Raw genomic sequence first — 17,213 nt, 5'->3', positions numbered from 1 at the left:
CTCCTTGCCCGCTTGCTGGGGGTGCCCGTCCCGTTTGAACCCAAGTTCTTCCTATTTGGCCTGTCCCGAATTAAGCTAGCTAAACCGTCTCGGAAGCTTCTGAGACATGTTCTCACGGCAGCCCGATGTTTGATAGCCCTCCGTTGGAAAAGCCAAACGGCCCCGACTATGGAAGCCCTTTACTCTAGAATAAAGGACATCGAACTCATGGAGAAAATGACTGCCAGAATACGGGACAGGCTGGAGGAATTTGATTTGGTTTGGGGGAGATGGCGGCTGCTGGAGGATTAGGGGCACGCCGAGTCCGGCACGACAACGCGGATCACTGGTTTTCTCTTCTTTATCTTCTTTCTCTCTTTCCTTACCTGATTTTGACTATTGCTGCGGCGGACTCTTGCCGCTCTATTTCAAGTGTGTTGCATAGGACTTATGGCAGAACTTACAGGGCCTCTTGGGCTTGGGAGCAGGCAGTTGACTGTGTGTGTCTCCTGACCCCCCGCTCCTGGCCAACCACATTACTATGCCTTGCTATATGTGCCCATGGCCCGATACCACGGGTAGCGTGCTTACTCATGACCTTGCTATGTTTTGTAATTGCATTGCTCCTACTACGCCTCTGTACTGCTTACCTTCCTATGCTGTTAATGAAAATAAAGAAAACGTTTTTTTAAAAAAAAAAAAGTTGTTTAACTCCATTCCCGAAAATCAATACTGACTTCATCCTTCATTCATTAGTTCTCATCTCAACAAGCATATGCGGAAGAAAGAGCAAAATAGCCCTGAAATAGCGTATTGCTTTCAAGAGCAAGACTTTCTTTTTAAAAAATTCGCTCACATTTAGAACCAAAATAACACATATCAAGCATTACAGGTAATGATCCAGCAACGATCTTACCACCTCCACGCTGGTTACGATAGCTTCTGGGTTTTTGCCCCTTGTCCTCCTGACATTTTAATGTCACATCCAGGCGCGTTTCGTCACATCTGACTGTCAGAGTGGGTGGTTACACAGCATGACAACCAGACTCATCTATCCTCTTCCTTCACATTCTTAACCCTTCAAAGGCTGTTTTAGCTTCATTGACACCTAATTTGTCCATTGATATCGGGTTTACTCATTGTGCCGAAAATGCAGGTAGATCGCTGATCGGCTATATTACCCAGAAGTGGGAATCTGTAAAAACCCAGTACCCGCCCCCCCCCCCCCCCAAAAAGTGCAAAATGTGGCAGTTGCAAACAAGTAGAGCTTCCCCTTTTGGGAGGAGCTCCGCTTTAAGTGTGCCAATTATAATGAGTGTCAACAACAAACTCCAATCCAATGGCACAATTGGTAAGAAACTGGCTGCTTGTGCTACTAACCATTAATACAAACAGAATAACGACTCATCCAAACGTTTTCTTTAAAAAGTATAAATTCCTCATTTAAAGCTGACACTCAAACAACAGTTAAAGTTTACCCAAAAATAACTGTCCTAGATGTAATACAATTATAACAGTACAGGGGTGACTTGGAGGAGGATTCACATTCAAATTAAAATTTCCAACATATATTGTATACATGTACCACATTAATGTGAACCACACCAAAGAAAATACGAAATAAATTTAAAAAAACTGTATGCAATTCGTAAACACGAAAAAAAGAAATTACAATCAAGTTGAGGGAAGTAACGTTAATGCAGAACAAAGTAGCAGAAAGAAATGACACTTATTGCTCTGGATTCAGACAAGTACACACTATAGAGGGATAGGCTTTGTTCATATTTCATGTCTGAGGTTTACAACCACTTTTAGAGAAAGTGTTTAAAGCCCAATTGTATTAATCAGCTCAGCCACTCATCGTATTATAAATATCTCAGTTTTCAGTTTGTCCAGAGTTCCTCCTTTTTTTATTTTTATTTGCCAAAATGTACATACATGTCAAGACCAAAACATCAGAGTTCCTCCTTACTACTACAAAAAGCCTATGTTTACAGAGATCTCCTAGAAAAGAAGAAATTCTCAAATGAACATTACGGTCATGCTGTGCACACACACAGAAGCAGTGGGACTCATCTTTATGTCCCCCTCAGTAGCCAGCAGATTGCCAGTCTGGGCTACACTGCTCCCTTCCCCTCTTCCAGTTACTGCACAAAGCCTGAATGTTCCCTCACAATTCCCCAAGCACAATCCCCTCCTGACAACATCCCTTTCTATGAATGTACACAGACCGCTATTGTCCAGGCCTTGGAAAACAAACCGGGGGATCTGCTGATTCTTAAAAATAAATAAATAAATAAATAAATAAACTGCCTAAACGCTGCTATGTTACCAAAACAGTTTGACTGCTGTGCCACCAAACATGTTCAAGGGCCCACAAAGAGGCCTTCATCCTATTTTTTTTTTTAACCCTGGGGCTGCTGACCGTTTCAGCAAACATCGCACCACAATACTGCACAGAAGTTGTGTGTTACTTAAAAATGAATATATTGTCTTTTTTATATATTTATTCAACAGAAAATTTTGCTGCAAGGAATCTTATATGTCTTGGGGTCCATTCAGCTACCTGGCATGGTTTAACGAGTGTTGGGTTACACCAGCCCATTCAGTTTAACGGACTGCCATTGGACTACAACACATGTTTTAAGCCCCCCCCCCCCCCCCCACTCACATCGGAGCGGTTTTTCACCTTATTCCAAATATCAAAACCCAGTTCAATACTTATTTATAAAATAATACTACTGTTAGGTATCATCCCTGAACCTAAATTGGAATGTGAAGAAAGCCTATGTAGGAAAATTGGACTTTGAATAAACCTTCCCAGTGTTCTATAAAACAGACACAAATAAAAAAAACATGCAAATGCAATGATAAGAAAAACACATTTAAAGTGGGAGTAAACCCAGTTTTAAAAAACACTTACATTCCCGGCATGCCGGAAATGCTAACTTTCACATTGGTTGTGCTCTCATCCAAACTTCCGAACCATCCAATGGCTGGTTTCATAACTGATCACATGTGCAGCATGATGGCAGTTGAAGAATCAGAGGCCAAGATGGCAGCTTCCTTGACTGAAAACGATTGAAGGGTTTACTTCCACTTTAATATACACTCACTGGTCACTTTATTAGGTACACCTTGCTAGAATCGGGTTGGATCCTCTTTTGCCTTTACAATCGCCTTAATTTTTTTGTGGCATAGATGTTGGAGACGTTCCTCAGATTTTGGTCCATATTCGCGTGATAGCATTACGCAGTTGCCGATTTGTCACGTGCACACCCATGATGCAAATCTACCGTTTGCGGTGCGCTATTGGATTGAGATCTGGTGACTGTGGATGCCATTGGAAAGGGAACTCATTGACATGTTCAAGAAACCAGTTTGAGAGGATTTGAGCTTTGTGTCATGGTTCATTATCCTGCTGAAAGTAGTCATCAGAAGATGGGGGCACTGTAGTCATAAAGGAATGGACATGGTCAGCAACAATACTCAGGTAGGCCGTGGCGTTTAAAAACAGTGTTCAATCGGTACTAAGGGACCCAACGTATGCCCAGAAAATATCCTCCACACCATTACACCACCACCAGCCTGAACTGTTAATACAAGGCAGGAGGGATCCATGCTTTCATGTTGTTTACGCCAAATTCTGATCCTACCACCTGAATGTCGCAGCTGAAATCAAGACTCATCAGACCAGGCAACAGTTTTCCCAACTTCTATTGTCCAATTTTGGTGAGCCTGTACAAATTGTAGCTTCAATTTCCTGTCATTAACTGACAAAAGTGGCAACCGGTGTGGTCTTCCGCTGCTGTAGCTCATCTGTTTGAAAGTTTGATGAGTTTTTGCATTCAGAGATGGTATTCTGCATACCTTTGCGGTAACAAATAGTTTATCGAATTCCTGTTGCCTTTCATTTCATCTGCCCATTCTCCTCTGACATCAGCAAGGAATTTTCGTCCACACAACCTCCGCTCACTGGATATTTTTTATTTTTCGGACCATTCTTTGTAAATTGAGAGATGGATGTGTGTGAAAATCCCACTAGATCAGGAGTTTTTTTAAAATACTCAGACCAACCCGTCTGGCACCAACAACCATGCCACATTCAAAGTCACTCAAATACCCTTTCTTTCTGATTATGATGCTCGGTTTGAACTTCAGCAAGTTGTCTTCATCACATCTAGATGCCTAAATGCATTGAGTTGCTGCCATGTGATTGATTGATTAGTAATTTGCGTTACCAAGCAATTGAGTAGGTGTACCCAATAAAGTGCCCGGTGAGTGTATGTTTTGAATACAGTTGAATGAAATGTTGCTCATGTATCACTTACTTTTTTTAAATTCATAGTATGGTTTTGAGGAAAGAAAAAAAAAAAAACCCTCCTATAAAAAACTGGAGGAAATAAAAGCTTAAATGTTTTCCACAGCAACCCAATTTTAGTTGACAAATTTTACCACAACTGGTTGCAAGCCAAACTCCAAGAAAGCAGCAAATAAAACAATCAAAAACCAACACATTCCAAGAAAACATCATCAAATGGACCTTGATACCTCAAGAACATACGATCCTAAGAGAAAATAGCCTAAAAAAAAAAAAATCGACCATCAGAAAATACCTGAAAGGCATAGTCTACTTTTGAGGTCATGTTTCAGGTTAGACTAGGGTTGCCACCTCATCCCTTTAAAACCGAACATACATGAATTACACAGGTTCTGAGACTACTTTTGTGCAGAAAAGGCACCAAGCGAGTTTAATTATGACCTTAATCAGCCACATAACCCGTGTAATTCATATGTGTTCAGGTTTAAAACAGTTTCTGGATGAGGTGGCAACTCTAGGTTAAACCCATATTAAGGGAAGAACAGGAAACACAGTTGTATTTCCCAACCCCCCCCCCCCCCCCACTTAGCTAAATCGAGCGGTGGATCCCCCATACTCAGCCTATTGTTATTTGAAATTAGCGTGTCTTATGTGGCTCCACAGTCGTATCATCCATTCACGAGGACCTGGCACATCTGGCAACAGAGAAACTCACAGACTGTGCTGTAATATGTTCATTTGCAGTCCATTTGAGGTCCATAGCAGAAGGTCTGTTCTTCCATATGGAGCTGAGATGTAAACAATGTAGGGGCCTGTGCATTACATCTGCAAACCCATGTTCGTGGCTGCAATGCTTCACAGACTTCAACACAAACATTTAACAAATGCACATTTTTATTTGAATATATTTTGTTTAATTAAATTTTTTTTGCAAAAAGGTGGACTGTGCCTGAAACATTGATTAGTGCTCCCTTCTCACAGCAGTCACAGTTTTATACACTATGCAAAAATCCCTAAGGCTGGGTTCAGACTGCCGTATGGAGCGACTCATAGCAGGGGTCCGATGCATCCCTGTTCACCATTTCAGGTCCGAATTCGGACCTGAAACAGACTAGAAGATGCACAGGACCCCTGTGCAATTTGCTCCAGAGAGCATAAGACAGTCACAGGCTCCTGACATGCACTGGTATCAAAATGTATCCTGTTCTCTTTGTATTGCTTCCTTTGTGTGAAATCCCTGGTGTTCCAGCCAGAAACAGTTTTCCTATCAAAAACTGACCTCACTAGGCATAACAGTAGAATGTAAACCCAGGGGTGAACAGCGGCGCTAGATATGGTGATAACATAAAATTATATAGCAACTGGAATATAGTTATACATAAAATGCGTGTGAATAAGCACACATTATATTAAAACATTTGTTTAAAACATAATGTCTATAAATGATCCGAGATCTTGTATGATTAGCACCTAGAGGCAGCTCCCTTAGAGTGAAGCGGTGGGCTCTGTGTAGAAATGGGAACAGAGGGGCGCCAGACTGACTGCCCTCTGTTCCCATTCATAACAGCACAGTGTGGTCAGTTTTCTGGCTGTGCCGAGAACTCACCCTGCTCTACTCCAATGATCAGATTTGTGCCGACACCCCTCCTTCCTGCACAGTCATTCACTGGGAATACCAGTGTGCTGCTGCTTCTCCTCCCTGAGCAGTTTAGATCAGAGGGTACCTGACCACTAAGAAAGAAGGGGGGGGGGGGGGGAGTGTATGTAAATATATATTTTTTTTGCCTTTCATTTCTATTTTAAAATGAATGGGCCGTTTTCCAAGGTGAGCGTCTAGATATACTTTAAAGTGGACGTAAACCCTGTGCTACAACTTTTACCTACAAGTAAGCCTATAATAAGGCTTACCTGTAGCTACCGCGAATATCTCTTAAACTTGCACCGTTTAGGAGATATTCACTATATCCGCACGTCATCGGCACATACGCAATGAAGAAGTGGCTCGCTCGTGCCGTTTCTTCAGGACCTGTGCTGTGACTGACAGCTCCCGCGCGTATTCGTGGGAGTGATGTCATCACGGCTCCAGCCAATCACAGCACCGGAGACGCAAACCCAGAAACAACAATGGGAGATATGTCACTGGTCACATCGGTGTACGGGGACCGCTGCAACAGCTACGATCTAAGATAAGTATTTCATAATGAGCTCGTATGATGGATACTAGCTTATTATGCCTGTCCTGCAAGTTTTTTGTTTGTTTTTTTTCGAGTTTACAACCACTTTAATGGTCACATTATAAACATACATGCAGTTTTGCTGGACAAATAGCTAAACAAATCTTTTTAAAAATAGACCCCATATGTAGAGTTCCACGTTCCAGAAGGATAAAATGAGTAAATAAAGCCTTGCTTTCCCTATTAAAAGCTACTAAGAATAGCTTTGCATTTAACTGGCCTAACATTTGATGAAGAAAACCTAATTGTGTACTTAGAGCTTAGTCACAAGAGCTGCATAACTCCTCTGATCCTTGTACTTGCCATAATCCAGCAACATCTTCAAGAATTTGGTGTAGAACGTATGGAGAATGGAAGATTTCATGGCAGATCAGCGCGAATCAGCAGCCCTGTCGCTGCATCCTCGCTAAAAAAAAAGGCCGATCGGAAAACATGGCTTTCCTCCCTGAATCATGAAATCCTTCCATCTCATTTACTTCTCATAATGTGCTGTCAACTGGCATTTTCACAGCATCTGCGTTGGTCTTGTAGCACGCCAGACCTCTGTTGTCATCTACACAGGTTAAAGCTATGAACTGTCAACAGATCAGCACGTTGTACACTTGATCCTATCCTGTAACCCTCATGTGGCAGGCAGACGTAACCAACGCTAAGGTCTTATCTCTGTTTACCTTGCCTAGAAGGACTACTGCGGGCAATGCCGCATGCCCACGACAGTCAGATCTGGCAAGGAATAAATAACAGTAGAGGCCGACACAGCGAACACACCGATCGATGATCTCCAACACCCCACACTACCCCTTCCATCTCATCACAGAACAATAGACCTGCTTCTACAATGACAGCACCTAATCCCACTTACTCCATCCACACACAGCCCCCAACTCCCCATAGCAGCCTATGGGCACACAAACCACAAAGCACTGCATACACAAAGATTCTGTCTGCTGATCAATCCTTCTCCTAACCAAGTGAAATAATATACAAAATAATCATCATCCCAGAGAATAAAGAAGTGGCAATCTTCTCTTGGATAGGGAAACCAGATATTATTATTATTCCCCCTCCATAGTCTTGGCACTGGAATATTAACAGGATTTTCTTCCCTTGTCATTCACTTGGGGATTACATCTCCTTTAATCACATTTAGTCTGCTAAAGCACTGTGTATCAAACAACTGGCAATTCTATTTTTAAAATACAGTGGGACTTTATTGTATTTGTCTTTTTTTTTTTTTTTTTTTTAAACGGAAACCTTTTTTCGGATCTCAGTGCTGCCAATCTCCTGTAGCCTATTTACAGCCACTTCTACGATGGCTGCGTGTTTATTGCTCAAGATGGACTTCTTGCACAATAGGCTTTAACCCCTTAGCACAGGCCGCACAGGATTTATTTCATTATAAGAAGAAATAAACATGAATGCATTATATTATTGTACTACATTATTGTTTATTCACATTATTATGGTGGCAGTCATATTTGCACAAGAGAATGGATACACTAAGTGGTTGGATATTTTAACACCAGTGCAGCATTATTTGTTCTCAAATATGCGGTCTTTTTGGCAGGTGGAGTGGACACATTTGCGTGAATTCATGTAAATACAGCTGCGCCGAGAGCACACAACCTGCACGGTTAGCGGCAGCTAATGGAAAGCTCCCAATCGCTACTTGCGTTTAGGAGCTTTCCGATCATGCGATTGCTGTGATTGACTGTCACATAATCAACCCCCCCGCCTCCCGGTATTGTAAACCCCTTAAAGGGATGGGCTGGCACCGAGAGGTTAAAGTGCTTGTAAAGGCTCAAAGTTTTTTAACTTCATGCAATCTATACTAATCTATACATGTAATCTATGCATGAAGGTAAAAAAAAAACTGTTTAGATACAAAAAAGTCACTTCCAGTGCTAATAGGTCCTCGAAGGTGAGGAGTAACAGATGTCAGATAAAATGGTGGTGTGAGGTATATATAGGGGGCTATTTACAAAAAGGCAAATCCACTTTGCACTGAAAGTGCAGTCGCTCTAAATCTAATGCCGCGTACAAACGAGCGGAATGTCCAACAGAAAAAGTCAGACGGAAGCTTTTCATCGTATATTCTGATCGTGTGTATGCCTCATCGGACTTTTCCCTTTTTTTTTTTTTTTTTATTCTGGACGGACCTAGAAAGAGAACATGATCCAAATATTTCCAACGGAAACCAATTCCTATCGGGAAAACCGCTCGTCTGTATGCTGTTCCGACGGACCAAAAACGACGCATGCTCTGAAGTAAGAGACGGAAGCTATTGGCTACTGGCTATTGAACTTCCTTTTTCTGGTCCTGTTGTACGTCACCCCATACTTGACAATCAAAATTTAGTGTGATCGTGCAAGACAGTGGAACTCAGTCGGAAAAACCTTCAGAGTTTATTCCGATGGGAAAACCGGTTGTGTGTACAGGGCATAAGGGGTAGATCTGAAATGAGGGGAAGCTCTGCTGATTTTATCATCCAATCACGTGCAAGCTAAAAATGCTGTTTTTTTTTTTTTTCTTCGCATGTCCCTCTCGGATCTACAGCGACTTTACTTCCAAGTGCACTTGCAGTGCAAAGTGGATTTTCCTTTAGTAAATAACACCCATAGTATCCCAGATAAGTGGATGCTGCCTTCCTCAGATAGGGTAATCCGAAAGGAACAACAAGAAAAGAAATAGAAGGCGCGCACGCCTAGTGCATTACCAGAGATAATTTAATAAGAAACGTTCGTATAAAAGCCATTGAGTACGCACAAAATGCAACTGACAAAAGGCTATAAACACAATGCGTGGACATGCACAGAACACGGGGTACAGCCAACGCGTTTCAGGGGCGCACCCCTTCCTCAGAGCCAGTCTAATCTTGTACATAATGGGCAAGCGCTTTCATAGGGAGTGGTAGAATTGAAAATTGTGCATCAAAAAGAGCCACTGCCTCAAAGGGGCGGGACCCCCCCCCCCCCCCAAAAATAAAAAAAATAAAAAAATATTTAAAAAGAGCTTTCTGTGACCTGTCCTGGCTGGAGGAAACAAACAAACTGGACACTGGGTCTCTATGTATGCCTTTATGCTGTGAATCATGCATTTCCTGTGCTAGGAGGGATGAGCCTCTTTCTTGTAAGCCGTCCTGGAAGATGACTTCGGAAACTCGGCCTTTAATAGCACCTAATAGGCCTTCTGCAGAAGGCGGTGGGACATGTACAATGTAAAAAGCAGGCATTTTTGGGCATCTAGGAGGCATGGCTGCACTGAACAGCCTGCTGCCAACAGCCTGCCAAAATCAACAACAGGCTGAAATAGGCTGCAGCTGGATGCCGAGCGATAGTTGTATACAGGGATGTTGGCTCCAAATGTAGACTTTATGCATTTTGGGCATACGGCACTCCGCTTGGAACAATGCCCTGCTGCCACATATTTCAGCCCGTCAACGACTGGAAGCGGGCTGCACATATGCCCATAAAATTCCTGTTTTTTATGCTGTATGGTCCAAACCGCCTAAGTGTTGTTGAGCCAAAATGAGCACCAAAAAATGTCTGGATTGTTTTGGAGCTGTCGTCCCCACTGACGCCGGCACATTTACTTATTGACTGTTGTTCCTAACATCTCCCAGCCAGAGGATCTCTGCGTTTTATCCCCTAAACACTTGGATACATTATCTTGAGCCCTGATGAAGGGGACGTGTGACCACTGAAACATGTTGGATTTCTTGTTTTCATGTTGCCAATTGTGGAAATAAGGCATTTATTTGGTGCTCATTTTTGTTCAACTACACTTGGATGCCTCAACTTTTTTGTATTGGGGGGGCTCCTGTTTTAAAGAGATCTGTTGAACCCCTAGGCCAGCTTTTCCTACCGGCTGAAGATTTGTGTCCAGCTCCTGGTTTCTACTAATCTGGGGACTTCTGCACATCGAGCTTTGGTACGGCTACTTATAGACTCCACTGGAAGGGCATGAGACAGGGGGACAACATAGGAGGTTAACTGGAAGATAGTGACACAGCGTTGTCACCGTATAAAATGAAGTGCCTGAACAAGGACCCTGATCACAGGATCACCAGGTATTAGGTTTAATAAAAAAGGTGCCGATTACAAAAAACATTACATTTATGTCAATGAAGAAATGCCAATCCCCATGTGGTCTGGGGAAATTAATATATTCTCCCTCCATAGCCCTGAAACCTAAATATTCTTGGTGACAAGGGGAGATCATCTGAGCAAGGGATTACATCTACACTCATCACAAACAATTGTCATTTATAGTTTTTATTATATTCTTTGTTTTTCTAACCTTAGCAGTTTCAAAACCTTTACCTGCACAGCTACTTTAGACTATGACAAGTGACAGGGTGGCAACACACAACAGTAGGTTGGAGAGAGCGACAGAGTGTTGTCACCCTACAGACCCCAAGTGCCTGAATAGGGAGCTTCATGGCAGGATCACCACGTATTATTTAATAAATGGTGCAGATAAAAAAAAAAAATGATATACATTCAAAGAAATAGCAACCTTTTAGTTTGGGGGTTATGGGTATATTTCTCTCCATAGCCCTGGAACCTAAATATTAACAGATTTTCACTGTTTGTGAATAAAATACTCTAATGTACATCTAAAAAGATATAATTTGGCATTGGGCCTATTGGATCCTATGCGTTATCCCATGTGCTAAAGACACGTTATCCTATGTACTAAAGAGGGGTTATCTCATGAACCAAAGGCATTGCATCCCCATGTACTAAGGGCAGTGTTTTGTTTTGTTTTTTTGTGGGGGGGGGCTGGAGAAAAACGTATCTCTTTAAATCATATGGAACTTCAGGGCGCTATGGGTGCAGGTTTTTTTTTTTTGTTTTTTTTTGTTTGTTTTTTAACTCCTGCATGCTGCATTTCTGGTGCATGTTTAAAACTCTCCATTGAAATGAATGGAAAATGCATCAAAAACACACCTTGGTGTCGCATGTTCAAGTTTCACAGATGCGCTATTGAAAAAAATAGAAGATAGAAGAAGATAGTAGATAGAAAAAAACAAAAAACGCAAATTTACTTTTATGACGTATTTTTAACAAAGCCGTGTAAAGGCATCCTAAAGGCACGTGATCCCGCGCACCAAGCGCCACGTGATCCCAAGTGCCACGTGATCCCGCGCACCAAGCGCCACGTGATCCCAAGTGCCACGTGATCCCACGCACCAAGCGCCACGTGATCCCGAGCACCAAGCGCCACGTGATCCCGAGCACCAAGCGCCACGTGATCCCGAGCACCAAGCGCCACGTGATCCCGAGCACCAAGCGCCACGTGATCCCGAGCACCAAGCGCCACGTGATCCCGAGCACCAAGCGCCACGTGATCCCGAGCACCAAGCGCCACGTGATCCCGAGCACCAAGCGCCACGTGATCCCGAGCACCAAGCGCCACGTGATCCCGAGCACCAAGCGTCACGTGATCCCGAGCACCAAGCGCCACGTGATCCCGAGCACCAAGCGCCACGTGATCCCGAGCACCAAGCGCCACGTGATCCCGAGCACCAAGCGCCACGTGATCCCAGCATCAGTGGGAGTAAACATCAGTACATGTGGCATTAGGGAGAGGCACAGTACCCCATGGTTGGTATCACTGAGAGGAATAGATGTCAGAATAGCGTCCGTTATCAGTGGGGGGGGGATAGTGACAGAGGACAGAGCAAAGGGCTATATCCGGCCCCCGGGCCACAGTACAGAATGTAGATCATCCTATGTAATGAAGACATGACATACAATGGTGTACAGAGGATGAGCAGTGACACACCATGTAGTCACACACAGGGAGGGAGTCCTGGCACTGGTTGCAGGGTTTGGTGATGAATGATTTTGGTGATGATTAACCCCTGGTGAGCCAGTGTGGGTGGAGTAGAGTGTGTTGTGGTGGGGTGAGGGTGGGCTGTGATTGGCCGGGGTGGGGGTGTGACATCAGAAGGTAAATAACGGGAGGTGATGGGGATGGTTTTTGGGGGGTGTAATGGATGACAGGAGGGAATCCAGACTGATCTCGGTGTATACATTGTACAGCAATGCGGCAGAGGTGGGCGATGAGGACAGATCGGCGGGCGATGAGGGCAGATCGGCGGCTAATAATGACAGCTCGTACCTGCCCCGGGGCGCTCCCGGACGATGACAGCTCCATCCCTCCGAATCCGGATCTCGGTGGCCCCGGTAATCTTCCTCCGTTTGCCGTCGCCCGGGGCCGCCCGTAGAGCCGCACAGCACTGGTAGCACACAGCCCATGCCTGCTCCTCATTGATGGGCTGATTGTATAGATCCAGGATCTCCTCCAGAGACAGAGACTCGATCCCGCTCTCTGCCTGGCTGGCCGGAGATTCCGCCATCCCCGAGGTCAGTACATCCCGCCTCTCCTGTGCGGGGAATGCGGCAACACCAACATCCCCGGCCGCCTGACCAGCCGAGCCTGGAAGCCCCTGATCGCTGACGTCCTATCCAGGGAAACGTCACGGCGGGGGGCGGGGTCGATCCCTCCGTCTGTCAAGATCATGGACACATGACGTGTGAGTGTCCCCGCCCCCTGCCTGTCTGTCATCTCCACTCATTGTCAGCTCTCCGGAGAGCGATCGTCCTTTGTTGGCGTATAGAGGGAAGCGTGTCCTCATCACACCACGGGGGGTTGTTATTAAACCGGGGAGCAGATGGAGGAGTGCATACAGCAACACTGGGGCTCATTCACACACAGCCATATACCCTGATCAGCCATGGTTTTACCACTTCGATACTTAAAGGCACTTTTACCCCCTTCCTGCCCCGGCCAATTTTTAGCTTTCAGCGCTGTCACACTTTGAATGACAATTGCACGGCCGGTCATGCAACACTGTACTCATAAAATTTGTATCTATTTTTTTTTTACACATGTAGCGCCGGTTCCTGAAGAGCATGTGCTATGCTTTTTTGGTTTGGGTACAATTGTTCTAAATTTGGACCTCAGCATCAGTCTGACTGGGCTATAGGATGTTCAGCCTGGCCACAGGGGGCACTGTCTCTTCTGGTAGGCATGGAACTATGGACTGGTTGGGTGCTTTAAGTTTACTCTCTTTTGGAACCCACCCAATGGGAGTGGCACTCTCACTGTGCTTTCTGGGAGAGGGTACTTAAGATGTGGATGTCACGTGGTTTGGGGTTTCGGTCCAGAAGTATGTTCTGACTCCATGGTCCTGGTCCTCCTGACCAGGCCCAAGGAAGGCTATGGCCTGGGGTGCGGATCCACCCAACTTATTGTCTCGTGGCTGGCTAGCCTGATGCAAGGAAACTAAAGAAGGATTCCGAGGTGGTCCGTCGCCGTCTCTGGTAGTTGGAGAGGCCCAGTAACTTCATAGCTATGCAGGGGAGGACTCTTCAGAAGAAGGCCACATACGGGTTGGCTTCTTAGCAAGAGCCCGGTGGGGCTGAAGTATCTAAGTGAATCCAGTCTCGTGGGTATCGCCAAGCTGGCTTAAAGATCCAGGTATCACACGGGTGTTCCATAAGTGTTAGTTTCCTGTCTACAACACCGTCTGTGGCAGAGACCTATTCCTGTATGTTCTACAACAACGTCTGTGGCAGAGACTTGTTCCTGGGTGAATGGCTATTCTCTGGATTTAGTCAAAGTAAGCAAATCCTTCATTATTGTCTTTGACACTTAAGCCCCATACACACTATCAGATTTTCTGCTGACTTTTTCCTTCAGATTTACCAAAACCATGTAGTAGAAGGGCCTGCCTGATTGCATACACATTGAAATTCCTAAGGTTTGACCTCATATTATATGGTTTTGGTAAATCTGAAGGAAAAACTCAGCAGAAAAACTGATAGTTTGTATGGGGCTTAAGAGTACCTGAATTTCCTTCCTAACCCTCTGATCCTACACTAAGCCCCTGTACACACGGTCGGAGATTTCGACAACCAAATCCGTCGGATTTTGTCAGTCGGATCTTGTCCAAAACTGTTGCATACACACGGTCGGACTAAGTTGTCGAAAAATCCGATCATTCAGAACGTAATGACGTAATTTTGTTACGATGGGACTACGTTCAGGCTAGTAGCCAATAGCTTTGATGTAGGAATTTGATCTGAGCATGCGTGGCACTTGGTCCGATCAGAATTCTCTACACATGATCGGAGTATGTCCGATCGAACCAGTTGGTCGGAAAATATTTCCAACAAGTTGGAAAATTGGGTCCGACAGATATTCCGACGGAATCAGTCCGATGCATACCACACACAGTCGGATTATCCGACAACACGGTCCGATAGGACACATTCTGACGGATTCTCCGACCGTGTGTACAAGTGCTTAGAGACTGTTGGTTGTCTACGTTTTGCAAATAAAAATCCCTGATCTGTCGTCAGTCTCTGAGTTTACTTAGAAAGATCCCCTAACAAGGAGATCACAGTACCCCCTGGTACAGCAAGACTTTTAAGGCAGACCAAAGTATTAATAAAAAATATATTACAAATTTATTCACAAAAATAATACACAAAATCGTTTTACAGAACAGTATAAAAATCCATACATATATCAATGCGTGGAATCATACATATAAATATATAGTCTGCACAACATCAAAGGTTTCATATATGGTTTTATAACGTGAACTCCAAAACGCCGAACATGTTTCAGGAAAACATTCCCTTCTTCAGAGGCATATCTAAGGAGAACAAATAGCTATAGTCATTTATTTGTAAATGAACAAAACAACTGAGAATAAATCTCATATCAAAAGTAAATAGTTGTGTGTAAGTATATATATAAATGTATATCAAAGATGTTATCTGTCAGAATTATTGATAGATCGCTCCATGGAGATGCACAGCCAGAAAGTGCTAGGGACCCATAGGTGGCCCGCATCAAACCCGCACATAGGTGTTATATTATGCTGTTGGGGGAACAAACAATCTCCACGTGTGGTGTCTAGGCAGTTGAACAGCATGAATATTGGAAAGTTTGATGCTTTCCTTTATGGTTCATCTCTTATATAATTAAAGCGGGAGTCCGCCGGGAGTTCCGCCGTTTTTTTTTTTTTTTAAAAGCCAGCAGCTACAAATACTGCAGCTGCTGACTTTTAAAATAAGGACACTTAAGCCCCATACACACTATCAGTTTTTCTGCTGAGTTTTTCCTTCAGATTTACCAAAACCATATAATATGAGGTCAAACCTTAGGAATTTCAATGTGTATGCAATCAGGCAGGCCCTTGCACTACATGGTTTTGGTAAATCTGAAGGAAAAAGTCAGCAGAAAATCTGATAGTGTGTATGGGGCTTAACCCGCCCAGCGTGCCCCCTGAAAGCAGTGTCCTCTGTCCCTTTCTCATCACAACCCCCACCGTGGTGTCCTCTGTCCCCTGTCATATCCCCCCCCCCCCCCCCAACCACACAGTGCTGTGTGGGTAGTACTTCCTACCTGACAGCGTGTGTACAGCAAAGCAGAGATCAGGAGATAGCATAGTGCTGGATGGAAGGTGGAGCTGGGAGCCGCAGGAGTTAAAGGGGTTGTGTTTTTCACCCTAAAGCGGGAGTCCGCCGGGAGTTCCGCCGTTTTTTTTTTTTTTTAAAGCCAGCAGCTACAAATACTGCAGCTGCTGACTTTTAAAATAAGGACACTTACCCGCCCAGCGTGCCCGCGATGTCGGCACCCGAAGCCGATCTCTCGATCGTCTCTCGGGTGCTGCCGTCGCCATCTTGGGTATGGGAATCAGGAAGTGGAGCCTTTCGGCTTCATTTCCCGGTTCCCTACTGCGCATGCGCGAGTCACGCTGCGCAATAAGGATGGTCCCGCTGTCTCTGGGATCCGTGTGTTTCCCAGCAGGCAGCGGGGGACTTTCGGAAAGGGGCATAGATTCTGCAGAATCTACGCCCCTTTCCGCAGATAGCTATGCCGGAAGTGGGTGCAGATACCTGTACTGTACAGGTACCTGCACCCCCCTCCCCCCTGAAAGGTGCCAATTGTGGCGCCGGAGGGGGTAGGATTCCAGTGAGCGGAAGATCCACTTTAGGGTGGACCTCCGCTTTAAGTTTCTGAGTTTACTGGCCCATCTCCCACAGGAACCCCTAGACACAGATCGAGGAGGAGAAGGTAGCGGTAAGCCCAATCAAACCAGCAGCTCCTTCGGGGGTCAGTGCTACATGTGGGGGCTCGCAGTCTGGGATTTACCGTTACCTCTTGAAAGAACTGTACACGTGGTGAATATAGGACAGAGGGTGAAGTGTTTTTGAACTGCGCCATCAGTGCCATCTTTACTGAGGCAGAGACTTTCACTGAGGTGTGTAAGCGTGGGAGGAGCCCTTGCCGAAAAGCCCGCGAAGTTACGCAGCCCAAGCAAACAGTGAGAGGAGTCTGCTCTGTTCTTTTCCTACACGAGGCACCGCGTGAGAGTGTGTTGCAAGAGAGGAAGAAGCAGGTGGCTTTGTTTGGACGCGGAGGAAAGAGACTTTTTACACAAAAATGTTCCGAGCTCTGGGAATGCCACCCAGCATGGGACCCCATATGCTGTCAGGAGAAGGTCTGAAGGGTGTGAGACTCCAGGGAGCTACTTTGACCGATACAGGGATTCGCCTGGCCCCTCAAGGGCAGTTCATCCTGTACACATCTGGAGATGTTGAGGTCCTAGGGATGCTATGCGTAAAGTGTGAAGGACAGTTCGTGAACCCCTA

At 44.8% G+C, this 17,213-nt stretch overlaps 1 protein-coding gene across 9 annotated transcripts in view; it reads right to left on the bottom strand.

The window, feature by feature from the left end:
- The window catches only part of SPIRE1 (spire type actin nucleation factor 1), a 249,298-nt gene extending 236,261 nt beyond the window's left edge, over positions 1 to 13,037 (bottom strand). For 7 of the 9 annotated variants that reach the window (XM_077492410.1, XM_077492411.1, XM_077492412.1 and 4 more), the window contains exon 1: positions 12,664 to 13,037. In XM_077492410.1, the coding sequence (XP_077348536.1) occupies positions 12,664 to 12,901 (238 nt within the window). In that variant the 5' untranslated portion in view covers positions 12,902 to 13,037. The remainder of the gene's footprint in view (positions 1 to 12,663) is intronic. The other 2 variants (XM_077492417.1, XM_077492418.1) reach the window with 2 other exon arrangements.
- Between the last annotated feature and the right edge of the window lie 4,176 nt (positions 13,038 to 17,213).

This window comes from Lithobates pipiens, unplaced genomic scaffold, assembly GCF_037356315.1.
Source record: "Lithobates pipiens isolate NorthernLeopardFrog02 unplaced genomic scaffold, aLitPip1_a1.2 Scaffold_19, whole genome shotgun sequence".
NCBI lineage: Eukaryota > Metazoa > Chordata > Amphibia > Anura > Ranidae > Lithobates > Lithobates pipiens.
Note: the sequence above shows the minus strand (reverse complement) of the source record. Positions and strands in the feature narration are given on the sequence as shown.